Source organism: Chiloscyllium plagiosum, unplaced genomic scaffold (genome assembly GCF_037043375.1).
Source record: "Chiloscyllium plagiosum isolate Xiang-an unplaced genomic scaffold, Cpla_swu_hap1 HiC_scaffold_9, whole genome shotgun sequence".
In the NCBI taxonomy this organism is placed as follows: Eukaryota; Metazoa; Chordata; class Chondrichthyes; order Orectolobiformes; family Hemiscylliidae; genus Chiloscyllium; species Chiloscyllium plagiosum.
This window is the reverse complement of record NW_028270147.1, coordinates 70,589,911-70,616,544: the sequence shown is the minus strand read 5'-3', so window position 1 is coordinate 70,616,544 and position 26,634 is coordinate 70,589,911. Positions and strand designations below refer to the sequence as shown.

The window sequence follows — 26,634 nt, the reverse complement described above, 5'->3', positions numbered from 1 at the left end:
ACAGTTTCAGCCGGAACTTGAAAGATTCAGTTTGTTTTTTTATTTGTTTATGGTTTGTGGACAAGGCTGGTTAGGTCAGCATTTCTGATCCATCCCTCAACTCAGAAGACAGTTACGAGTCAACCACATTGCTGTGAATCTGGAATCATATGTAGGCCAGACCAGGATGGCAGATAAACTTCCCTAAACTGCATTTGTGAACCAGATGGTTATTTTGACAAGCTTGTTCCAGATTTTTATTCAATTCAAATCTTAACCTTCTGTCCTCGGTATATTAACCTGTGATTCTTAACCTCCTGTCATTAACCTGGGGTTTTGGATTACTAGTCCAGTCGCATTCCCATTCCAAATACTTCGTAACAAACGTCAACATTTAGACTTTGGAAAGCACCTATGCAAGACCAAAAGAGGGCCGTAGAAAGTTAAATGGGAATTCTTCCTTAAGAATTGATTAGGCACAAGCACATTTTCAGGGAGAAAGGAAGGTAATCTGGGAGCACAATGAGTTGAAAAAGGAGCAGGGTGCTCTAACGGAGGAGGATGGCAGCTACCTGATGAAGGGCTCCTGCCCGAAACGTCGATTTTCCTGCTCCTCGGATGCTGTCTGACCTGCTGTGCTTTTCCAGCACCACTCTAATCTTGATTCTAATCTGCAGTCCTCACTTTCGCCGAGCTCTCACATTACAGTTTGGCTCAGTGCTCGCACATCATCTGCAAAGGCACATGCAGCCAGGCAGACACACACTGAAGGTGCGACCTCACTTTTTCATCTTCCCAGCTGGGGAGGGGGGGGGGGGGGTTTCACGGACAATTGTAGCTCTCGTCCTCCGTGAAGTCAGGTGACGGGGAGCGGCAATACCGGGGGGGATTCGCACAACATGGAGCCATCCATCAGTGAACAACCTCGGTCATGTTCGTTAGTGCATCAGTCTGGATTTCCTCACACATGCTGCTGGTAAAGCGCCTTCTGCGCTTGCAGGTTCCTCCTTCCCATTCATTTACGTCAGTAGCTGCTGTTTGAAATATTCAAACCAGCTCCGCTTTTACCGAGTCATATTGCGAGAAAGAGAGAGGCTGGAGCATCAGGGGATGAGCGGTAGAGACAATGTGGGTTCACTCATTCACATTGTTGTTGCTGCGTTTCCACATCACTGAAGGTCGGTATTGATTTTTGTCTTAGAAACCAAACACATTTTTTCTATTTCCTTTGTAACTGAGGACAGTGGTCGATATTCTTCGTAGCAGGTCGGTAGGATTGGGTTTGGACAGTGTGAAAGAGGGAGGGCAGGCAGCTATTGATTATTTATTTTCCCGGAAATATCGGCGCTGTCTTCTGCTAACGTGCAGTCAGTGAGTGGGGTGCCTGGATAGTGCTGGGGGCCTTTCCCACACCATGCATTCGGAACATCCGTTGCAGTTTCTAACAAGCACTCGCTATTTCCTGTGAGGCAAAGATTTCAAATTGAAATATTACACCGAATGAAATGAGAGAAACGTGCCACTTCTGGCGGTAGGTGCCGTGTCGCGAGTGACTGCGGCTGGGTGTTGCACCGGTGTGACTTGGAAAAGGCTCATGAGGCTTTTTTTTGTTTGTTTTTCTCTCTCTCTCTCCTGTGGAGGTGCTGGGCAACACTGTGACGTGGGTCAGTTTCAGTGCAGAAACGACCGGTGTATCTCCTTACTCTGGCACTGCGATGGAGAGGACGATTGTACCGACAACAGCGATGAGGAAAGCTGCCGTGAGTACCCACTAGTGACCGCAAGAGAAAAGTAACCGGGCATCCCCAGCTCACGGGCGCTTGTCGCGTTCTAGGATGTTGCAGTTTGTGCTGGGTCCCTTCAGGATGCCCCCCTCCCTTCCCGTATTTGAGTATGTCCCTCTAACCTCCCCCCTTTCCGGACTATTGACATCTTTGTGCAGAATCGTGTTGGGTCTTTGCCATGTTCTCGCAATGAATGGGAACGTTTCGGTTTTGCACTCCAGGATGAAGCGTTGCAATCGGTTGGTTCGCCGAAGAACAGCAGATTTGTCCACGTGTCTGCAAGTTACCAATGAACGCCTGGACTTTAGACCCACAGCCCCCCCCCTTACCTTCACAGCGTGCCCACAAGGTGCACTTCATTCATTAAAGGCAGGGTCAACTCCAGCTCCCCAGGCGCATTGTGATTATTCATTTAGGATTTGTGGAGTTGGCACTTGACACAAGTTGGTGTTTTGCAACCATCCTCCATCGTTTCCCCCGTCGTTGTTCTGTTTTTAAAAAAATTGCAGACCCCCCGCTGTCCATTAAACTTTAACCAGAGTGTTAGCAGGAAGTTGGAAATTGAGATATCATTCTAATTAGCTGTTGATGACAGGTCTCATTTGCTGAGTCATCGTAGATCTGCAAATTCATGCAATTACCTAGAAAAGGGGAGTGTCTTCGGAATGTGCCTGGAAGTCTTTAGCACTGATGGAGGTGTTGTTTGACATGAACAGGAGGCGGGGGCCTCTAAAGTCAAGGAGAAAGCCGAAACAAAAATAGATCCACAACACAAAACCACTGGCAGCAGTTCATTCTAGACAGGAAGTCACTGGTGATTGACCGCTCAGAGGTCAAGACCCTGAACGTGATTAAGGAAAGACTCTTTACTGTGATCTGTATCATGAGTGGCGTGAGTGAAATGGAACGTGTCAGTGATTCCCGTTTCTTTGTGAACCATTGTCGACAATAATTTGTTGCAAAAAATAATGAACCGCGGATGTTGGAAATCAGAAACTACTGGAAAAGCTCAGCAGGTCTGCAAGTATCCGTGCAGAAAAAGCAGACTTAACGTTTCCGTCCCAGTGACTCTTTAGGACAGGGAAGGGTCATACAGTCATAGAGATGCAAAGCCCTGGAAACAGACCCTTTGGTCCAACTTGTCCATGCCAACCAGATATCCTAAATTAATCAAATCCCATTTGCCAGCACTTGGCCCATATCACTTGAAACCCTTCCAATTCATGTGCCCATCCAGATGCCTTTTAAATGTTGAAATTGTACCAGCCTCCTCCTGTTCCTCTGCCATTTCACTCCCCCCGTGTCAACCTCTACATGAAAGAATTGCATGTTAGGTCCCTTTCAAATCTTTCCCCTCTCACTGTAAACCTATGCCCTCTAGTTCTGTTCTCCCCCACCCCAGGGAAAAGACCTTTGACTATTCACCTATCCGTGCCCCTGATGATTTTATAAACCTCTATAAGGTCACCTTTTAAGCCTCCGATGCTCCAGGGAAAATAGCCCCAGCCTACTCAGCCTCTCCTTATCGCACAAACACTTGCAACACCCTTGTAAAGCTTTAATGAACATTTTCAAGTTTAACAAAATCATTGCTATAGCAGGAAGACCAGAATTGAATGCAGTATTCCAAAAGTGACTGAATCAATGCCCCATTCAGCCATAACATGACCTCCCAATTCCTGTAATGAATACACTGACTAATAAAGGAAAGCATTCCAAACACCATCTTCACTACCTTGTCTACCTGTCACTTCACTTCAAGGAACTATGAACCTGCACTCCCCATTAAATGTATAAGTCTTGCCCTCCTGAAATGCAGCACCTCACAATTATCTAGACTAAACTCCACTGCCACTCCTTTGTGAGTGGCACAGTGGTTAGCACTGCTGCCTCACAGCGCCAGAGACCCGGGTTCAATTCCCGCCTTAGCGACTGATTGTGTGGAGTTTGCACATTTTCCCCGTGTCTGTGTGGGTTTCCTCCGGGTGCTCCGGTTTCCTCCCACAGTCCAAAGATGTGCAGGTCAGGTGAATTGGCCATGCTAAATTGCCCGTAGTGTTAGGTGAAGGGGTAAATATATGGGTGGGTTGAGCTTCGGCGGGTCGGTGTGGACTTGTTGGGCCGAAGGGCCTGTTTCCACACTGTAAGTAATCTAATCCTTTGCCCACTGGCCCAGCTGATCAAGGTTCTCTGATACTCTGAGGTTACTGGACCAGAAACGTTAACTTTGCTTTCTTTGCGTGGATGCTACTAGATCTACTATGTTTTTCCAGCAATTTCTGATCTTGTTTCTAATTACTTGTAACAATTTCATACAACCAAATTACTTGCTGTTCCATTTAGAGGATATTCGAGAGTTAAATGTGTTGTTATGAGACTGAAGTTGTAAATGGGACAGAGCAGGAAAGGACAGAGAAGCTTTTTTTAGTAAACCAGTCTGGCCTATTTATTAATATTGCATTATATCTTAACGATCCCAATCTTCTGAATTATTGGTCCAGATCTCTGGATTATCAGTTCAATAGCAAAACATATATGTTAAAACCATAAGAACAGATAGGCTATACAGTCCCTTGAAGCCGTTCAATAAGATTTGGATGATGTTGAATCTTAGATTTTGGATGTGGATACGTGGATGTATCTATTCCAGCCTTAAATATATTCAGTGAAGGAACATCCACAGCTCTCTGGGTTAGATCAATGTTAAGATTTACAACCCTCTGAAGAAATTTCTCTTGTCTAAGTCTTAAATAATATGCCTCTTGTTCTGAGACGATGATGTAACTAGGAGAAGCAACTCCATAGCAGCTACCCTCGCATGTCCCTTTTCAGAAGCAAATATATTTCAATTCGATCACTTTTCATTTTTCTAAACTCCAGCGAATATAGGCCTATTCTACTCAACTTCTCATTGGACAACCATGTCATTGTAGAAATCAGTCTAGAAATTTCCTGCATCATCTCCAAGGCAACTATATTCTTCCTTTGGCTATGGAGATTAAAACTACTCACAATATCCCACCTGTGGTTTTACCCAAAACCCTGTATAATTGTAGCAAGATTTTCTGACGTCTGCATTCTAAAGCCCTTGCAATGAAAAAGTATTTTTTAATCAGCCCATTCAGAGTTGCTAGCACAGACTGCTGGAGCAGGTGGGATTTGAACTGGGCCTCCTGGTCTGGGGATAGGGACACTACCTCTGTACCATAAACACACTGATTGCTTTCCAAACTGTTGACTGTGTTTTGCCAAATTTGTGCTTTTGTTCTCGAACAAAAGCACCGAAATCTCACCCAACCTCAACATTTTGAAAGTTGTTTTCTCTATCGTAGAAAAAAATCTGATCTTTAATTCTTCTTGCCAAATTGAATATCCTCACATTTCCCTACATTATATCAAAAGTGTTAACTTTGCACATTTCTATATCCTTTCAAGCCTCCTTGTTATCCTTGTCACAGCTGACTATCCCATCTAGTCTTGTCTCACCAGTAAGCTGAATCCATTGTTTTTAGTCTAAATCCTTAATATAGAATGTAAATGGATGAGGGCCCATCATTTTTTTTCTTGCATCACTTGTCATTTTGTTTTACTGTATTTTTGATTGGGGACTGAAATAAGAAAATAACTGTTTCAGAAACCAAGTATTACTGCAGACATTTGAAAGCAAGAACCTGACACTCATTGTAGATAGTGATTACACAGCTGCAGGTTTAAGCAGTAATAGAAGAAGGTGAAAGCGAGCTGCAGCCATGGACAATGTACACACAAAGTTTCAGCTAGCAACAAGTAGCTCATTAACTGGTCACTAATCCATAGATCAATACCAGAGACCTTCTGCTTGCTTACTCTGATTTGGTTCTCAGGTAGCTGAACAGTTTGGGGCTGTGAACAAGGTAGGGAGAAGCCATTATATCCCCACAAGGCCAGGAATTGTCTCTGTTTTCTGCAATTTAAAAAAAAACATGTTTTACTTTATGTTCAGCTGTTGCTGCAAGGTGTGACTTCTAAGTAAAAAGTCAGAGACCTTTTGTAAGTATGAACTTGTCATCTCGTGTCTCACACAAATAATGAAAACATCCAGAGAAGAAAGACTGAGTAACAGTGTTTTGATTCGCACAAGAATCATCTCAGCAACCCTATGAACAGGAATCATGATTGGCCTTCCCAGTCTTGTCCTGCCTGTAACACCCATGTTTGTGTTCCTGTGTTTGTGATTAAGGGAGAGATTATAAGGAGTTCAGAGTTTTAAAGTATTTTCATGATGACCTTTCATAATTGTTTGTCTGTGGCTGGTGTCTATTTGCTTATAATAAATTGTAATTCATGTTAAATACAGAAACCTGGTCTCGCTTTCTGTCAACTTGGTTTGAGAATCCGGTAAATTTAAGGAATTCTATGTATTTTAAAATCTTAAACTTTTATGACAACTTCTTGATGTCCAGCACTCTACTGCAGTGAGGTGTAACTCAAAAATAACTCAGTTAGCCCTATTTTTGTACTTTCTATTTGCTAAACAATTCTTAATCCATAAATTTATCATCCCAATTCCCATGAACTAGTTTGTGTAGCAACTTTTAAAATTAGGCACATTATCAAAAGCCATTTGGAAATCCAAATGCATTACATTCACTAATTCAACTTTGTCTGGCTACTGACTAGCTACATCTTCACAGAACTAAAATTAGTCAAACACAACTTCTTTCACAATTTGTGTACGTAATAATGTCATACACTATCAGACTTCGTGATTTATAAAGTTCTGTTTGACTTCAAGCTAAAATTGAATTTTAATAAAAACTGTTAGAATTACAAAACCATAAGACAGATTTTTTGTTTAAAAAGTACCAATTAATATGAAACTAATCCACTTGATAGAGGCTTGGGATATGGATTTCTTATCCAAAGCTTTGAAGCTCGCAATACACTTTGAAGGATAGCAACTGTTTCTTTTTAAATTACATAGTACCCCTCCCATCTAGCTGCTGGAGATAGTTAGTTAGTTATTCAACAGAGAGCCATGTAAGATTTATTTCTAGTCTCTATTTGTCAAACACAAATTTCTACTCAAAATATAAAGACTATTTGCATTTGCTTTTGAAATCATAAGATTATAGGACCTTATTAGTGTCAATACTGACATACACTGTCAGGAGCAGGAGCTGAGAGGAAACCATATTTCTAGCTTGATGCAAATAAACTTAATGCTGTGCTATCCATTGTTATTTGATTCATACATAGAATAAAGTAGTAAAACTATAGAAATGGAAAAGGTTGTTCACTAAGTCAACTGCTAAGGTCTGGTACTACTCTGACTGAACAAATTGAACTGCACAATGAAATTTCCCTGTAAACTAATGAGTCAATTCAGTAGATGATATGGTATTAATCCATCACGAATGTCTAGTTAGTTGAGAAGCCATGTTACCACCGGTGATTGGGAGATACCCCACTACTGAACCCTAATGAAAAGTGTCCATATGTAAATCATTATGAAGACAAGATTGAGTTTGATTATTGTGCTTTCTGTTGTTGAACAGCACACTAACATTACCACATCAAGAGTAGTTGCTGGTACCAAATGTTCCTCTGGAACTGGATGTGCATATAGTCACATCTCACAAGAAGTGCTAAAACTAGTGTACGCTAATACAAAAACAATCTTTTTTTTTTGCACAGTGTGGTTGCCTTCCTCATATTCACCTTCATAGTTACACTGAGGTGTCCTTGCATATGTAGTGGTCTTAGACATGGCTGTTGCTGGTCAGACTGTTTGTTATTCATTTCCTATTGCACTGAGAAGGTAGTGAGCTGCCTTCCTTGTGATTATAATGATTTCAGTGGTGATGCTAGGAAGGAAATTACAGGACTTTGAACCAGCCATGAAGAAAGAATGATAACATCCAGGCACATTGGGATAGAGTGTGACTTGGAGGAGAAATTGAAGGTAGTGGTGTTTCCATGATTGTAGCTGTTGCCCTTTTTTTGGTACTGCAGGTCATTTATATTGTTGAAGTAAGTTTGTTAAGATTGTGATGTGCATTGTGTATTTGCAATATTGTACAGACATTTGGTGATGACATAGATAGGATGTTGTGTCTCATGCCTAGCTTTTCAGTCCTGCTTCTTGGTGTCAAGCTAGTTGTGATTGCATTGAAAATGACAAAAAAAATTACGTTTAAATAACTTGTGATGTGATATGGTCTGTCTAACATTTGAAACACTTTCTTCCAATGTTATTTTGAATTCTGTTTATATCATACAGAAATGATCATGAATACACTTGTTCAAATAATTTAATACACAAATGAATCATGAGGCAACAAACTGTGCCCATACCTTCTCTGCCCTCATCGTCTATTGGTTGCATACAGTGACTAAGATTAGATTAGATTAGATTACTTACAGTGTGGAAACAGGCCCTTCGGCCCAACAAGTCCACACCGACCCGCCGAAGCGTAATCCACCCATACCCCTTTACCTAACACTACGGGCAATTTAGCATGGCCAATTCACCTGGCCTGCACATCTTTGGACTGTGGGAGGAAACCGGAGCACCCGGAGGAAACCCACGCAGACACGGGGAGAATGTGCAAATTTTCATTTAAATACTTTTTTTAATGCTACGCGGAAACAATACACAACCATGTTCCAATTATAAAAGCAATTTTCTAATCATTCGTAACCCACATAACCAGAACTTAAGAATTTTTAGGATTAGGAAATAGACTTTTGGCTGCTATTTTTTTTTGGATTCTTCAACCCCATTGATGGACCCATCTTGATGGATGGTTTATTACCCAACTTTTCACTGCACTACCAATTCCTTAAATTAGAGTTAATTCATTGATGTACTTTCTATATTTTCACTTTCTGCTGCCATGATCCCAGGTACTTGAAACTAGTCATTTTTTTTCTCCCAGTCTAAGCCCATAATCTTTACATCTTCCCTCTGATCCTCTTCTTTGGCTCAAACTGGCGGTTCATAAATTGGAGTTTTGGTTGACTGACCATCTTCTTACAGTTGACCTCCATATTTTTCTCAAGATACTCAGTCATGTCTTCACCATGTGCTTTACCCAGACCAATTCCATCTGCAAACACATTGTGTAAGCGAGACAGGAAGGGCCATGGTCAGTTGGAATATGCAAGACAATCAGGCAGAGAAAGGGGCTCTTGGTGAAATCTAAATTCGCCTTTGAAACGGTCTCCTTTTCTCTCCCTGCAGTGTTTCTTACTTTTTGTCTGGCATTAGTGTAATAGTCGTTGGTGTTTCAGTGACTCAGCAAATTCCAGCACATCTCCAGATTTCTTCCCTAAGCATCCAAAAAGCAGTCATCCTTTTGGATTGACTGGCCCAATATTTCTGCATCACTTGTCTCAAGCTTAAAAATGTTTTCCCAGCAGTACAAACTCAAAATCTATGAAAAACAAGAAAAAAAACTTGTATTAGACTTAAACCACAAAGAATGTTCTCCATGAAAAAAACATTTTGCCTAATGTATTAATAGATTTTTTTTTAATGAGTAGTGCAATATATAATAACATCTCTGAACAGATTGCTTAGAAAATATAAATGAAAATCTATTGGGTGGAACTTGGATTGACCACTTCCCTTGTGATTAGTGGCTTACGAGAAAGTAATTGGTCCATAATTTATATATTTCTGTTCTCTATAATGTATCAATATTAGGGACTGTTTAAATAAAAAAATTTAATTGAATCAAAGTTGTGTTTTTTTTTAATGAATAAGGAAGAACCAACCACGTTTAAAGGATGGTTTTGGTTTCCTCTATGCCTGCAGGCATCTTTTGGTAAATTTCATCTAACAAGGCTGGTTAGTTAATTGATAAAGACCAGGGATCAATGCTGTGATCTTCCTACTTCACCAGTAACAATAAATCATGAAACTCTGTTGTTGAATTGATTAAAAGTTTATTATTAGTTGGTTAATTGAATAAGATGACAGAGAAGTACTAGAAATTATTTAACTCAAAAATTTGTAAAACATAATTTAAATAAGTAGAGATGGCTGAATAGGTGATGTGCTGTAACTGTATGATGTGGGAGCTGGCTGATCCCATTTGTGAATGGCAGTGACCACATCTGCAGCAAGTGTTGTTGCTGCAGGAACTCCAGATCAGAACTGATGATCTGAAATCTGAGCGTCAAACACTGCAGCACATCTGGGAGGGGGAGAGTTACCTGGGCGGTGTGTTTCAGGTGGCAGTCATACCCGGTAGATTAAGTAATTCAAATTCAGTTCGTGATCAGGGACAACAGGGTGTGACTGTGTAAGTGAGGCAGGTAGAGGGATTCTTGAGTTCAGGAGTGAAGGAGCCTCAGCCTTTGACCTTGTCCAACAGGTATGAGATTTTTGCTCCCTGTATGGATGAGGGAAAGGACTGTGGGTAGGATGAGCCAGCTGACCACAGCACCATGGTGCAGAAGGCCATTCAAGAGGGGGGTGCAAAAAGACAAGTAGTTGTTATGGGGGATTCTGTAATTAGGGGGACTGATAGATTCTATGGTGTGTTGACTGCCCAGTGCCAGAGTGCAGGACATCTCTGACCGGCTTGAAAGGATATTGGAGTGGGAGGCAGAAGATTCAGTTGTTGTGGTCCACGTTGGCATAGCTAACATAGGCAAGGCTAGGAAGGAGGACCTGTTGGGAGTATCAAGCACTAGGAAGGAAATTGAAGAACAGTACTCGATGGTCATAATCTCTGGATTACTGCCTGAGCCATGTGCTAATTGGCATAGGGATAAGAAAATTAGGAAAGTAAACACATGGTTAAGAGATTGGTGTCAGAAAGAGGGATTCCATTTCATGAGACATTGGCATCAGTTTTGGAACCAGGGTGATCTGTACCAATGCGACGGTCTCCACCTGAACCGATCTAGAATCAATGTTCTGGCAAAAATGGATAAATAGGGTGGTCACTAGGATTTAAACTTGTGAGTCAGGTGGAAAGGAAAGGGAAAACAACACGGAGTATGGTGTCAAGTAGAAAGAGGGAAATCAGGAGGGCAAAAAGGGAACATGAGATAGCTTTGGCAAATAGAATTAAGGAGAATCCAAAAAGTTTTTACAAATACATTAAGGACAAAAGGGTAACTAGGGAGAGAATAGGGCCCCTCAAAGATCAGCAAGGTGGCCTTTGTGTGGAGCCACAGAAAATGGGGGAGATACTAAATGAGTATTTTGCATTCAGTATTTACTGTGGAAAAGGACATGGAAGATATGGAATGTAGGAAAATAGATGGTGACATCTTGAAAATGTCCATATTACAGAGGAGGAAGTGCTGCATGTCTTGAAACACATAAAGGTGGATAAGTCCCCAGGAGCTGATCAGGTGTACCCTAGAACTCTGTGGGAAGCTAGAGAAGTGATTGCTGGGCCTCTTGCTGAGATATTTGTATCATTGATAGTCACAGGTGAGGTGTCGGAAGACTGGAGGTTGGCTAACTTGGTGCTACTGTTTAAGAAGGATGGTAAGGACAAGCCAGGGTACTATAGACCAGTGAAGGCATTTGGATGGGTATATGAATAGGAAAGGTTTGGAGGGATATGGGCCGGGTGCTTGCAGGTGGGACTAAATTGGGTTGAGAATCTGGTCGGCATGGATGGGTTGGACCGAAGGGTCTGTTTCCATGCTGTACATCTCTATGAGCACAGGTTAGCATGTGTTCAGGGTTTAAGTTCAAGGCAGACTAGGAATGATGCAAAAAGGAAGGATAACTTTGGATATATTACTGGAGATGATGGAAATCATGAGGATAAGGAAATTTAGCATTGAGGTGCTTTACTTGAATGCTCAAAGCATTCAGAACAAAGCAGATGAATTAATGGCACAAATCATTGTGAATGATGATGATGTGGTCGGCATCACAGAGACGTGTTTGCACGGGGTTTAGGACTGGCAGTCAAACATCCAAGGATTTACAACTTATCAAAAAGACATGGAGACGGGCAGAGGGAGTGGGGTTGCCTTGTTAGTTAAGAATGAAATTTATGGCACTGAATGACATAGGGTCAGATGATGTGGAGTCTGTGTGGGTGGAGATGAGGAACCACAAAGGCAAAAAAACCATAATGGGAGTTATGTACAGACCTCCCAGCAGTGGTCAGCACCAAGAAAGCAAGATGTACCAGGAAATAGATAGGGCATGTCAGAAAGGCAAGGTCACGGTGATCATGGTGGACTTCAATATGCAAATGAACTGGGTGAGTAATGTTGCTGTTGGATCCACAAAAAGGGAATTCACGGAATGCTTACAGGATGGCTTTTTGGAACAGCTTGTGATGGAGCCCACAAGGGAGCAGGCTATTCTGGACTTGGTGCTATGTAATCAGCCAGACTTTATAAAAGATCTTAAAGTAAGGGAGCACTTTGGAGGCCACGATCATAAGATGGTAGAGTTCAGTCTGCAGTTTGAAAGAGAGAAGGCAAAATCGGATGTAATGGTGTTACAGTTAAATAAAGGTAATTACATGAGCATGAGAGAGAAACTGATGAAAATTGACTGGAAGTGGTGGTTGGGGGGGGGGGGTGTGGGGAGGGAAGAGGTGGAATTATACAGACATGTCTGACTAAGGAAATGTATCACAGAAAAATAGAGAGCCTATAAAGTGGCCAAGAGCACTGGGAAATCAGAAGATTGGGAAGACTACAAAAACAAACAGAATAACAATAAGAGAAATAAGGAAGGAGATGATCAAATATGAAGGTAGGCTGGCCAGTAATATTAGAAATGATAGTAAAAGTTTCTTTCAATACATAAGAAACAAACGAGAGGCAAAAGTAGAGATTGGGCCACTCAATGATGCAGGAAGGCTCGTGATTGGAGATAAGGAAATAGCTGAAGAACTTAATAAATACTGTGTTTCAGTCTTCATGAGTAATACCCCAACAATTAAGGAGAGTCAAGGGGCAGAGTTGAGTATGGTGACTATTACAAAGGGGAAAGTACTTGACAAGCTAAAAGGTCTAAAAACTGATAAATCTCCTGGCACCGATGGTCTACATCCTAGAGTTCTGAGGGAGGTGGCTGAAGAAATACCGGAAGCGTTGGTTGTAATCTTTCAAAAATCACGAGTCAGGGAAAGTCCCAGATGATTGGAAAATCGCTGTTTAAACCCCTTGTTCATGAAAGAATTGAAACAAAAGATGAAAAATTATAGGCTGATTAGCCTGTCCTCAGTTGTAGGTAAAATTCTAGAATCTATCATTAAGGATGAGATTTCTAAATTCTTGGAAGTGCAGGGTCGGATAAGAACAAGTCAGCATGGATTTAGTAAGGGAACGTCGTGCCTGACTAACCTGTTAGAATTCTTTGAAGAGGTAACAAGTAGGTTAGACCAGGGAAACCCAGTGGATGTTATCCACCTAGACTTCCAAAAGGCCTTTGATAAGGTCCCTCACGGGAGGCTATTAAGTAAGATGAGGGCCCATGGTGTTCGAGGTGAGCTACTGACATGGATTTAGGATTGGTTGTCTGACAGAAAGCTGAGAGTTGAGTTAAAAGGCTTTTTTTTGGAATGGCAGCTAGTGACCAATGGTGTTCCGTAGGATTCAGAGTTGGGGCCGCAGCTTCACTTTATATATTAATGATCTGGATGAAGGGACTGGGGCATTCTGGTGATGTTCACCAATGATACAAAGTTAGGTGGACAGGCAGGTGGTACTGAGGAGGTGGGGAGGCTGCAGAAAGACTTAGACAGTTTAGGAGAGCGGTCCAAGAAATGGCTGTTGAAATTCAATGTGAGCAAATGCGAGGTCTTGCACATTGGAAAAAAGAATTCAGGCAAAGTACAAGGGATCTGGGAGTGCTAGTCCAGGATTCTATAAAGGTTGACTTGCAGGTTGAGTCCATGGTTAAGAAAGCAAATGTAATGTTGCCATTTATCTCAAGAGGGTTGAAATGTAAAAGCAGTGATGTGCTACTGAGACTTTATAAAGCTCTAGTTAAGCCCCATTTAGAATACTGCATCCAATTCTGGGCCGGACACCTCAGGAAGGACATACTGGCACTGGACCGTGTCCAGCGGAGATTCACACAGATGATCCCTGGAATGGTAGGCCTAACATACGATGATCAGCTGAGGATCCTGGGATTATATTCATTAGAGTTGAGAAGGTTGAGGGGAGATCTAATAGAAACTTACCAGATAATGCATGATTTAGAAAGGGCGGATGCTGGGAAGTTGTTTCTGTTAGGTAGAGATACTAGGACCTGTGGGCACAGCCTTAGACCTAGAGGGGGTCAATTTAGAACAGAAATGAGGAGACATTTCTTCAGCCAGAGAGCGGTGGGCCTGTGGAATTCACTGCCACGGAGCGTAGTGGAGGCCGGGACGTTAAATGTCTTCAAGGCAGAGATTGATAACTTCTTGATCTCGCAAGGATTTAAGGGCTACGGGGAGAGTGTGGGTAAATGGCATTGAAATACCCACCAGCCATGATTGAATGACGGAGTGGACTCGATGGGCCGAATGGCCTTACTTTCATCCTATGTCTTATGGGTCTCATGGAATTAGGATTTCTGTGCATTGTCACAGTGGACCTGTCGAATTTTTGTAATGCCTTGAATTAAATTGCGAAAAATGGTATGTAGCATGCTTCTACATTTGCTTTCTAAATGTGTGGGCTGTGACTAGAGTAGGCTGAGAATTTTGTGTTGTATTCAATACTTGGGTGAAATATGAAAGTGATAAAGACTGTCACTGGCTTTGGTAGCACCAGTATTATGTAATGAGTTAACAGTATTGGAATAAAAAATGTGATTTTTTTTGTTCACTTTTTTTAGTAAGATGCTGAAGACAACACTGATAAGTTACTTTTACCTTGTGTCTGAGCATTAAAAGGTTCTATGTACTGTATCAAAGTGTACAGTTTATTTTAAATTACTGTCCATCCAGGTTTGTTGAATGAATAACATTAAATGTTCTTATTGTTTTATTTTGACAATTTGGTAGGTGTTAGTGTGACATTATTTGGAAGCAGTTTTAGATCATCCATCTCTCAACAAACAACACCAGTACAATTACTGAAAGATAAGTAAGATTTTATCTCTAGAATTGTGAGAAGTGCAAATAGCAACTTGTTTTAAAATTTGTCTTGAGGAAACAATACTGTAGGTTTTAGATGAAGAGAGGATCTCACTTGCCTGTAATGTCTTGCAAAGTAATGTAATCTTGCAAAATAATGTAACCTGCCAAATTCAAATTCACTGGGCTCATGAATAAGGAATGGTCACCATTCTGACTTGGAAATATTGCTGTACTTTCACTGTCTGTGGGTCAAAATCCTGGAATTTCCTCCTTTTGGCTATCATGGACCTACCTTTAGCACATTGACTAAGTGATTCATGAATCAGTTTACCATCTCCTTCTCCAGGACAACTAGAAACAGTAAATGCTGACCAGCCAGCGAAGCTCACACCCCACAAGTGTGTTTAAACACAAAGCGCTGGAGCTCTGGCAACATGGCCAGTTGTGTATTGTTCCCATCTGGAATGAAAGAGAAATTTTAGTTTAGTTGAGCATTAATCTTCCTGGTTCCTCAATTGCTTTGGGTGCATTTATGTTACAAGCATTAGCTTCGTTGTCCATATTATTACATGAAGTAACCATTTTACTGTGACTTGGTAATTTTATTGAGACTGAAGTTCAACATGATATAAAGAGAATGTAGATAAGTTGGGTTTTTTAATTTAAAAAAAACTGGTGAGCTTTTTCCATATAATAGTAGTTTCCTCTTATTGAATATTGAATTCTTTAGTTCACAAATATTAATTTTTGCTCCAAAAATAGAATAGAAGAAATAGAAAGCAGCAAACTGTTGAATGAGATGTACTGGGCTAGCTCATTCTGTATACTTCAGTACAGAAGGACAGCACAACCAATCTTTTTTTTAAACTGGTTTCCTCTTGGTATATATTGAATTTGAAATTTGTTTTGGTATAAGCTCATTTTGTTTTGTAGTTCTACTCCTTTTCACAGGGTAAATAAGTGGGGGTTTTATCTAAAACATATGACTGTGAAGTATTGTGCATAGCTTAAATAAACATTATTTAATGACTGGAAAAAATATGGACAGTAGCATGGGGATGCTTGAGATTACTTTTGAGGGAAATGAAACCTCTGACACTACCATTGGATTTGGAGACAAAAGGAGGAACATTTCTATTCAAGCAAGGGATTCTGAATGGAAGAACTCCAAACCTTAAAAGTCTTATACATTAACAACAGTTCAGGCTATTAAATCTTTACATTTAGCTAAATGATCTGCAATATTCGATTAGTTTTTCTTTCAAACTGGAGTCATGTTAAAATCGTTTGAATGCAAACATGATCTGTTTTTCATCAGATGATATTTTTATGAGCACACTCTGTGTTAAGCAACCCTTGAACAATTATTTTGGTGCAAAACAAAAGGGGTATTGTGGGTTAAAAGTATTAATAGTGAAAACTTTATTTTCAGTTTTATTCTATTGAGAGTTTCTCAATGTTCCCACTCATTATTTCATGCATGGGGACAGTTTCTCCATTTCTATCCAGTTCTTACCCTTCCTGAGATGAAATACCTTTATCAAGTCCCCTGAGCTTTTTGCTTCTTCCAGGAAAACTGTCCTGTCTTCTCCAATCTATCTTGCTAACTATAATTTGTCATCTCTGGAACTATTCTCAATAATTTTTCCTACACTCCCTCTAATTGTGTTCACGTCTTTCCTAAATCGTGGTACCAAGAACTGGATTGGGCAGTAATTCAGCTGAGTTTGGAACATGTGTAATTTCAATATAACTTCCTGGCTCTTGCACCCTGTGTCCTTATTATAAAGATTAGATACTGGATGCTTTGACCTCTACTCATTCTTTTTCATTTGGGGCCAGCAGTGCTGTTTCAGCCTGATGACCACATACCTTTTTCCAATAATCCTGCACATGCAATTATAAAACACATTGTCTTATTAACTCAATTTTAATGACATTTTATTAAAAGAAGGAGAAGTTGCTAATAACTGACAACAATGGGCATTGGTTATCATTCACTGATCAATTGCTGCCCAATGTGCATGTCTTTTGGATTTATTTTGACAGTTTGTGATTTTGTTTTATACAGTTTTAAAAGTAATCTGCAGGGAAAGGGAAGAAGATTGGAGACCCATTGTGTCAGGTCTCTGTTCCAAGTACTCTGTCATGGTATGTCCAGAAATTTCCTAAAAGGGCAAAACTGAGCCAGTGCCTGCAACCTCGTCATCTTTATGTTAATATGGTTTCCATTATGCTGTTGATGGAATGCTCAAAGGTGTAATTGCCCTAAATTCCACACAATATTGTTTGTAATTCAGCCATCCTATTTGTCCATGAGTAAATTTAAACTCAAACCTGGTCCTTCGCTCATCCAGCTACATAGTAACGCCACCTGGCTGAAACCCCGTAATTGCTGACATAAGAATTTGGGTAAGATTGTTCTCCCTTTTAAATTCTTGAGTTGCAGCTACTAAAATTCCAAATTTCCCAGGTGTCCACTGTTTTTATGCTATCCTATATGCAAGGCTATTATTATCCCTCATTCTTTTTAAACCTTAATTGACTCCCATTCCCATAGCACTTTATCATATCAAATCCTTCTGTAGCCTTGTACACCCTACTTCTGTAATCTCAAATTTAAGCCCTCCTTCGCAACCTTTGGTTGTAAAACTGTATTCTACTATGTAAACTTCTTATTGCCTGTCCACCTTCCAGTTCCTGTATTGATGTGTAAATCCTCACTCAACATTCCCAAACAAGTTTTGTTTTCAAACCTTTGCTACCTTAATTCCACCTTTTCAAAAGCCTCCTGAAGATATCTTTGCATAAGCCTGATCTCCTCCAGTTTTCTGTATTCCCCTAAAAAGTGCTTTGGGGCATTTATTCCATAAAACACACAGTAAATGGAAGTTATTATCAAGCTTAGATGATGTCTCCATTGTCTTTTTCTTTTATTGCACAAGGATTGCATACTCAAATTGATGGTATGGAGCAATTATTTTGCTCGATTGCTAAATTAATTCAGATGTCCTGTTTCAGCCAAATTCGCAGTTCTGCTTTATAAATTATGGCTGTTTTGAACTATCTTCAACTCTGAGATTAGAAAATCAACCATTTTAATTTACTGGCAGCAGTGTGACTGGTTTTGCAGTTTGTCTTGTGGCAAGGATAATTGTCCTTGTTATTATTCATTGTGATGCAGTACCTCCCTGATTTTAAGCTTACTGATAACTTCATGGGATCAGCATTAATTAGAACGCACTCAGCAATTTCACCAATTAACTGCAAGATCTTGACGTAAATAGCTTTTGAATTGCTTTATCCTTTCTTTGTTGTTTAAAAGATTTTTATTTCACACGCCCATGCACTGCAAGTGTTACTTCACTTCTGAAGGTGGGGACTCTTGTTATGACTTTTTAGTATCTTGTCCAAAAACTACTAATCCAAGTTTTTGAGTTAGTAAGCTGTGTCACTGAAATATGAGGTTTAGTCACAACCTAAATTAGGTTTGTTTTTGAAAAAAAATTCTTTTATTGGAAATGAGGTTGAACGTTTAGAGTTTGAATAACACATGATGGGGAGATGCCGGTGTTGGACTGGGTTGTACAAAGTTAAAAATTGCACAAAACCAGGTTATAGTCCAACAGGTTTAATTGGAAGCACACTAGCTTTCAGAGCGCCGCTCCTTTGTCAGGTGGTTGTGCTGATGAACCACCTGATGAAGAAGCGGTGCTCTGAAAGCCAAGTGCGCTTCCAATTAAACCTGTTGGACTATAACCTGGCGTTGTGATTTTTAACATGATGGTGTATATTTCCATTTCGTGTAGGTCTCTCAACATATTTTTCACTGGTTGGAGGCTGTACAGAAAATGTCACTTCTAAGACATTTATTCCTCCACAAATATTAGTGAAAAGCAAGTGGAATCTGCTGATCCATGTACGGCTTCCGATTTCAGTTTGTTGAAGGTATAGGGCTTTGATGTAATTTTGGGTGGAGACCAATCTTTTTTTACTTGACAAATTCTGCTGATTTAATGGATGGTATAATTTGTTTTCCTGTATCTTGGCTGTGAACTTTTAAGCTGATATTAGAAATGTATCTCCTGCAGCGAGCTGCTAGTCCTTCAGTTCTTTTTGAGCTCATTGTGAAAAAGCTTCATTATGGGCACTGGCCTTGATTTACTGATATATAAAGAATGTTTCACTAGATCTCTTTGCATGTCTCATTAGCTGAGCTAAATCTTATTTTCTGCTAATGCCTTATTTTTACTTCTAAATCCAAGTATTTAGTCTATCAATTTCTGAAGAGTAGGAGAACTTGGTGAGACTTGTGTTATTTGACCTGTTTACAATAATGAGGTTTGATTCCTGGTCAGTGTTACGTTACCATAGAAGCAAGGGCTCATTCACAGTAGTAATCCTTGACACTGAATAAGATAGAAACATTTGGACAAAACCTACCCATAACTGAAACATCACAACAAGGTCTGATCACAGTCACATCGCACAACAGCAATAACTGTATTAATTTACATTTCACAAATTAACACATTAATATCTTTAGGGAAGATGAAAAGCAAATCCAAGGAGGTTGGTCTTAAAGAGCTTCTAAAGAGATGCAGAGGTTGAGGGAGGGAATTCCACAGCTTAGGGCTTTGGTGTACAAAGGGACAGCCACCTGTTGTCGAACACAAAGTAGGATTTCAAAGATTTGAATTGGAGGAAATGACATGGATGGGAAGAGGTGAGGTGATGGAGGGATTTGGAAACAAGCATGAGAACTTTATAATTAACATTAACAGGAAGCCCGTGTCGATCAGGGAGCATTGAGTGATAGAGAAATGGGATTGGTGTGAGTTAGAATGCAGGCAGCAGTGTTTTGGGAAACCTCAACAATACGAAGTATAGGATATGGGGAGGTCAGACATATGTTGGAATATGGGCAGTAAAGGTTGAATGAGGGTTTCAGCAGCAGAGAGAACCATTTGCGAATAGGAAGCGATTTCACTGCAGGTAGTAGTACATTGTAATAGGTGCTGTTGTTGTTGTTGTAGTTCCTAGATTAGAATAATGCTCGACGTTGGCCATGAATTTCCTCTGACTTTGTAACTGCGCAGATGTTATGCTGGGAAACCCACAGGAAGTCAGAGGAAATGCAGAAATTCTCTTTTGATTTTCCTAAACAATGGATACTGAAAGCAAGCTGGACGATTTTTTGTGTAGAAGCTTACTGTATACAGTGCTGAATGACAGATTGTGACAGCTGTTATTTTAATTGATGTCTTCTCCTTCTTTAATGGGGCAAAATGGAAAGGAGCAGCAACAATTTCAAAGAGCAGACATTTCAGCCTGTTGGACAAAGGAACCTGGGCTGAGGCTCTGATTCTTCTATTTCAAGTTAGTCATAGAGGTATACAGCATGGAAACAAACCCTTCGGTCTAACTCATTCATGCTGACCAGATATCCTAGATAAATTGAGTCCCATTTGCCAGCATTTGGCCCATATCCCTCTAAACTTTTCCTATGCATAGACCCATCCAGATGCCTTTGAATGTTGCAATTGTACTAGACTCCACCATTTTCTCCAGCAGCTCATTCCATAAATGCACTACCCTGTGTGTGAAAAAGTTGCCCCTTCGATCCCTTTTAAATCTTTCCCCTCTCACCTTAAACCTTTGTCCTTTTGGACTCCCCTATCCCGGGGAAAAGACCTTGTCTATTTACCGTGTCCATGTCCTTCCTGATTTTATAAACTTTTATAAGGTCACTCCACAGCCTCTGATGCTCCAGGCAAGTCCTTTGAGGATGTCATAGAGTAACCAAAGCCAGCCCTCTAATGTGCTGTGTTGTGAACAGCTGTCCTGGTTTTACTGGTAATGTCCTAGGTGATTGTATTTTGAAATTGGAACTTTAAAATAAGAGCAGTTGCATGTGGGTCACTCATGTGAAAGTGTTTCATTTTTCTTAAAAGCAAAGTCATAAATTCATTTAGATGATGACCTGAATACACCCTGTACCAGGAACATGTGATTGTAGTCCATTGTCTCAGAGAAATACTGTGGTATTAATGGATAAAGTGGTTATAGATTAGATTTATGACAGTGTAAACATGTTTAAGGCAATTAATTTAGTTTTGACTTCAAAACAGTGGGTTCAAGCTTTTATTTCAGAAGAAATGAAGAATTAAGTTTCAAAGTGAATAGTTTTCGCCTAGCAAGTGAATCAATTTTTTTTTGGTTACTTCAGCAGAAGTAATTTCTAATTTGTGGAAGTTCAAAGCTAAGAGAGCATGTATTGGAGTCTTAATGTTGTTAGAACTGGGAATGTTTGGGCATCAGAACTGTGGGAGGTTCACACCAGGGGCCTGGAACTGAATTGTTAAAAAATGGTATCTGAAGCCCAGGGGAAAGAAACCAGAAAGCATCTGCTAAGAAATTATTTAAAAAGCTCATAAAGAAGTGATATTTCTCTGGGATTGAATCTCTGAATTGAATAGTGTTGGGAAACAAATTGTAACTTTCTTCTAATATTTTTGTGTTAAGATTTTTCTAACTATCTTCTGCACAACATTTTGCTGCCTTTGTGTTATAAAAGTGTGTTCTGTTGTTAATGACCATATCTTTGCCTCTTGAGAGTACGGTTCAGTAGTGAAGCATCTTGTTAACCAATTGGAAAAATTAAAAAGAACTTCTCAAACCAGTTTTCATCCTGGGATCTGATGTGTCCATTATTACTATTAGTGGAGTTCATCACATTAGACTTAGATGTTCAAAATCTTCTTGCATTAAGAATTTTACATGTTACCCCATTTTTTTGGTTGAAATCTCCTGCGATCCTAAAAATTAATTTTAGTTGTGCATAATCTTGCCAAAGTCGAGGAAAAATGTTAGCCTTTAACTGGAGCAAAATAATTTAATTCCTGCATGTGTACACTAACAAGAATCCAGTGACCCTGAAATCAGTCAATTATAGCAATCGACTGCCTTTAGATTTTCAAAGCCCAAAATAGAACTGTATGTTCTAAACAGTTCAGTCATCCATTTGTGGATGTGATTGTTGTTTGTATGAGGTCTTTCAAGCCTTTTAGTTTTAATAAAATCATCTGTTGTGGCTGCCTATCCTTCTTTTCTTTTCAATTATGCAAATTTTTTCCAATGAAAGACTGGAGTTGCTGTTCTTGTTTACCACATTAGCCCTCCTCTCATTAATCTCGCCATCCTCAATCCCTTACAGGGAGTGGAATCAGACCATGTTAAGCTTTGGTCTGTTCAACTTGGAGTTATACCTCCAATCCATCATTTTAACAGTTCATATTTCCATCTCTGCAGCATCATCCTCCTTTTGCCTCAGCCTCAACTCTAATGTTGGTGATGCCCTTAAAAGTATTATCTTTACATTGAAGAAATTAAAGTTGCTCCTTGCCAGTCATCTATTCTCAAACCCTCTATAGCATCTAACCTGTCCAAAAGACATTTGCCATTCTCTGTGTCTGTGTTCTGCTAACCCAGCACCTTGTTCTACCATGACTCACTACCTATTCTCATGTTCAAATTGCTCCCCTTCACCCATGTTCATCTCCACAATATCTTATAGCATATGATTAGATTACTTAGTGTGGAAACAGGCCCTTCGGCCCAACAAGCCCACACTGACCCTCCGAAGAGCAACCCATCCAGACCCATTCCCCTACATTTACCCCTTCACCTAACACTCTGGGCAATTTAGCATGGCCAATTCACCTGACCTGCACATCTTTGGACTGTGGGAAGAAACCGGAGCAGACACTGGGAGAATGTGCAAACTCCACACAGACACAGAGGCGGGAATTGAACCCAGATCTCTGGCGCTGTGAGGCAGCAGTGCTAACCACTGTGCCACCGTGCCGCCCACATGACACCTCCTGCACTCTTTGATTCTCTCACTCTCGTTATCAATACATCTCCTCACCAAGCAGCAAGATATTTCTGCTCCTTCATTCAAATCTTCTCACTATAATGATCAACATTTGCCTTCTTCACTGCCAGCTGCACCTGCATGCTTACTTTCAGCAACTAGTGGATAAGGACACTAAGGTCTTGCTGCAGATCCCCCTTTCTCAATCTATTGCCATTCAGATAATCTGCTTTCCTGTTTTTGTGACCAAAGTGGATGCCCTCACATTTACTGACCATTATATTTCATCTGCCGTGCATTTACCCATTCACTCAACTTGCACAATCACACGGAACCATCTCTGCATTCTCTTCAGAGTACATCCTCCCTCCGTAAAATTCTATGGGACCTAACCACCTTAAACAGAGTTTGATTTATAGATATATTAAACACTTGTCCCTATTTTGATTTTGTGCTTGAATTTACCCAGGCTGTTGGTTGAAAGCTTCCTCCTTGCAATTTGCCAGGGTTACATGTTGAAAATCATTTCAATCTAGTTTCAGCTGCCCAATAGGAAAAAAATTGAGACTAAATTGTTACTTACTCACAAATAAAAATGTCAGTGGGAGGCAGTATTTTTCAGTTTGGGGCTGAGCCTATTATTGTTAGAGAACAGAGGGAACAGTATGTGATCCTAGTGTGCTTGATAATAGTGCTGGTCATCTGAATGGGGGGTTTGACATTTTCTAGCCTGACATGCTTCCCCTTAATTGTTTTCTAATCTAGAGTGCAGTTTAAATCTTCTGGGTAAACTAACTGTGGTATAAACATAGAAGCTACCTTAGAGGATTTGATAAATGTGTGTCTCAAGCTTTGGAGAGGATTTGGGAAGAACTAAAGACATGAAATGATTCTCCTTGACTCTTGACCCTGCTAATAAGCAAGTTTATCAGATGTAGGGAGCAGTCTTGCACTTTCTTTCTGAAGAAGAAAAGCCCAGTGGCAAACAGTGACTGGAACCGAGGAGTTAAAAGGTATCCATGATGTTCTTTACCGCTGACAGTCCCAGAAATCAGCTAACCACTTGTTGTCTCGGGTTACATGATAACCCTTACACTCCCATGGGGAATCGTAATTAATCTCCTCGTGCAGTTTGAGTATGAGTTCCCTTGGTAACAGGCTGCCTCTTCTGCTGTTCAGTTCATGCCAGGGTGTTATTGGAGAGGGAGCACACAATGTCCATCAGTACTGTCAATCTCTTGAGAGAGGGGTAGGCACTGCAGAGGATACAGTGCTTTGTCTGCCCCCTCCAACTCCATTTTGATGTAGCCCCTCCCACTCTCCCTAATCCTCCAATGGTTTGTATTGACCTTAACGGGCTTTGCATGTAAATGGCTACACGGGTGATTTACTGGTACTGGTTATTAGGTGAAGGAAAAAGATGTCCGTCACACTGATTTGGTGATGGGGAAGAAAACCATTCAGTTGTGCATAAGAGTACTTCTGGATTTAAAAAAAAACAGACCCAAAGGACTTCTGTTGCACAGCGGTAGTGTCCCTACCTCTGACCTAGGAGGACTGGGTTCAAGCTGAACCTACTCCAGTGGTGTCTCTGAACTGGTTGATCAGCAAATTATAAATTAGTTCCTTGTCCCTCACTTCTGATGGTTTGCATTGCCCTTAAGGGGCTATGCATGCAAATTATTCAATTTTAAACATGCAGGATTTACTGGTGGTGGGGGAAAAAAAGTGTATGATTTGGTGATGGGAAATAAAACTATTCAGTTATGTGTATGAGCACTGCAGGATGCAAAAACACAAGCAAACCCTTGGTGTCCACTCGCGATCTCTTTAGAGAGCAATGGGCACTATAGGGGCTAAAGTGCTTTTTCTCCCCTTCCAATTCCATTTGATTTAGTTCCCTCTCAATCTCACTTCTCTCTTGCCTTTGATAGTTTGCAACCTTTAATGGGCTTTGTATGTAAATATCCAATTGGCTCCACGTGTGACTTGCTGTTGGTGTTTAATTGATGAAGAAAAAAACATGGTGATTTGGTCATGGGGAGAAATGACCCTTCGGTTATGTGTAAAAGACATTTGGACATAAAAATAAAAGCAGATCCTGGAATGTCTGTCCAGGGCTGGGACTAATCTATATATTGCCATCAGTAGTGACTCTATTTTGATCTTCAACAATAAATAATGTTCCTTTCCAGTTGGGCTTCCTGCAATATCACAGTGGTGATGAGAGTTAAGAAAAGATTTGGGCAATCTTGCCTTCCAACCAACTCAGTAAGACCGTGATGGGGAAATATTGGGAATGCTGTTGTTTGGGAAACTGGAACTTTATGATGCGGGTGTGGAGGATTGGTCTGAGTATGCTGAAAGAATGAGATACTCTTTTCAGGACAAAAAGTCATTATCCTGATGACTTGGGTGTCCTATCTTCCGGTATCATAAAGAGTTTAAAGTATCTGGCAAGCCTGGAAAAAGTAATGGTACCAGGGTCAAGATCGAGATATACCCAGAGCCTGTCCAAAATACTTCAAGGCACAACCAAACCCCAATACCCTATGCAGCAAAGTAAAGGGTGAATTGGAGCATCTAGAGGAACTTGGCATCATATGCTGAATACAATTTGCTGAATGGACCACACCAGTAAACCTCGTTGTAAAATCTGACAACTCGGTATCTCTCTCTCTGTGGGGATTATGAGGGCAGTCAACAGAGTTTCTTGCTTAGACAGACGTACTGTGTTAAAAATAGAATACTTGTATGAAAAGCTGAGTCTGCTTCATGTGTTTTGTAAACTGAATACAAGTCACACCTACTTCCAACTGGAGCTTGAGGTGTCATCCAGAAAAATATGTCACTGTAACTACTGACAAAGTTCTGTGTGATAACACTGGCTTGCCCTTTTGATTTGATTTTGTTACTACCACGTGTACCTAAGTACAATGAAAAGTCTGGTTTTGCGTGCAGTACAGCAGATCATAATATACAAAGATCATAGGGCGATTGAATAGCATGAGGAATACAAAGTTATGGCTGCAATGGTGCTCAAAAAGCAAGATCAGTGTTTAATTTGAGAGGACCATTCCAAAGTCTAATAACAGCAGGGAAGAAGGTGTTCTTGAAACTGTTGGTACATCTGTTTTCTGCTTTTGAATCTTTTGCCTGACAGAAGAGGTTGGGAGACATTATGGGTGAGAGGGGGTCTTTGATGTTGGCTGCCTTCCCACAGCAATGAGTTGGAGTGGCTTTGGTTTGCATCATTTTAAAAGGAGAACATCCTCCAAAGGGTACTCAAAGTGAAAGTCTCTCTGACTTTTTAACCTCAGGAGTTACTACAGAGGAACATTTGGAGAGTTTAGTGGCGGTCTTACGGTGTTTCTTTTGAGGCTGGAATCCAATTAAAAGGGCAAAATGTGTTTCCCAGGTAAATGAGATAAAACACCTCTGGTACAGAGTCAACAAGAACATGTTGAGAGGATGAAAGCCATAGAAAGGGACTCTGACTCCCAGGAACAAAACTGAGTTGAAGTTTCTCTAGGTCTGAAAGTACAAGGGGGAGACATGGTCCACGTAAAGTGTTTGGAGATAACTCCCAGGATACCTAGAGAGCTATCCTTAAAGAACGGGACTGATATCATACATGGTCAAAACCAAAGAGAAGATCACAAGAAAAAAACACATCGACTATCTCTGGTAGGAATCCTCCTGAGAGATGATGTAGGCATGTCCGTGCAAACCAAGGAATAGCCCCCTGCAGGCACTCTTCGGTCTTCACAGGAGTGACAATCGCCTATGTATTATGTGCTCCCCTGACCAGACCTGGAAAGCACAGGGCTGGGGCCACAGGCAAAATGATGCAGGAAGCCCAAACATCACACGAGTGAGGGGACCCCCTCGGACTTAGAGGGAGAGGGATGTGATAACCTCTGCAAAGCCTGTGGAGAATCAT

General features: G+C 40.6%; 1 protein-coding gene across 5 annotated transcripts in view; it reads left to right on the top strand.

Moving 5' to 3' along the window:
* Positions 1-816: 816 nt before the first annotated feature.
* lrp8 (low density lipoprotein receptor-related protein 8, apolipoprotein e receptor) overlaps positions 817-26,634 on the top strand; it is a 114,935-nt gene continuing 89,117 nt past the window's right edge. For 3 of the 5 annotated variants that reach the window (XM_043699610.2, XM_043699608.2, XM_043699607.2), the window contains exons 1-2: positions 817-1,157; positions 1,620-1,739. In XM_043699610.2, the coding sequence (XP_043555545.2) occupies positions 1,106-1,157; positions 1,620-1,739 (172 nt within the window). In that variant the 5' untranslated portion in view covers positions 817-1,105. The remainder of the gene's footprint in view (positions 1,158-1,619; positions 1,740-26,634) is intronic. The other 2 variants (XM_043699614.2, XM_043699609.2) reach the window with 2 other exon arrangements.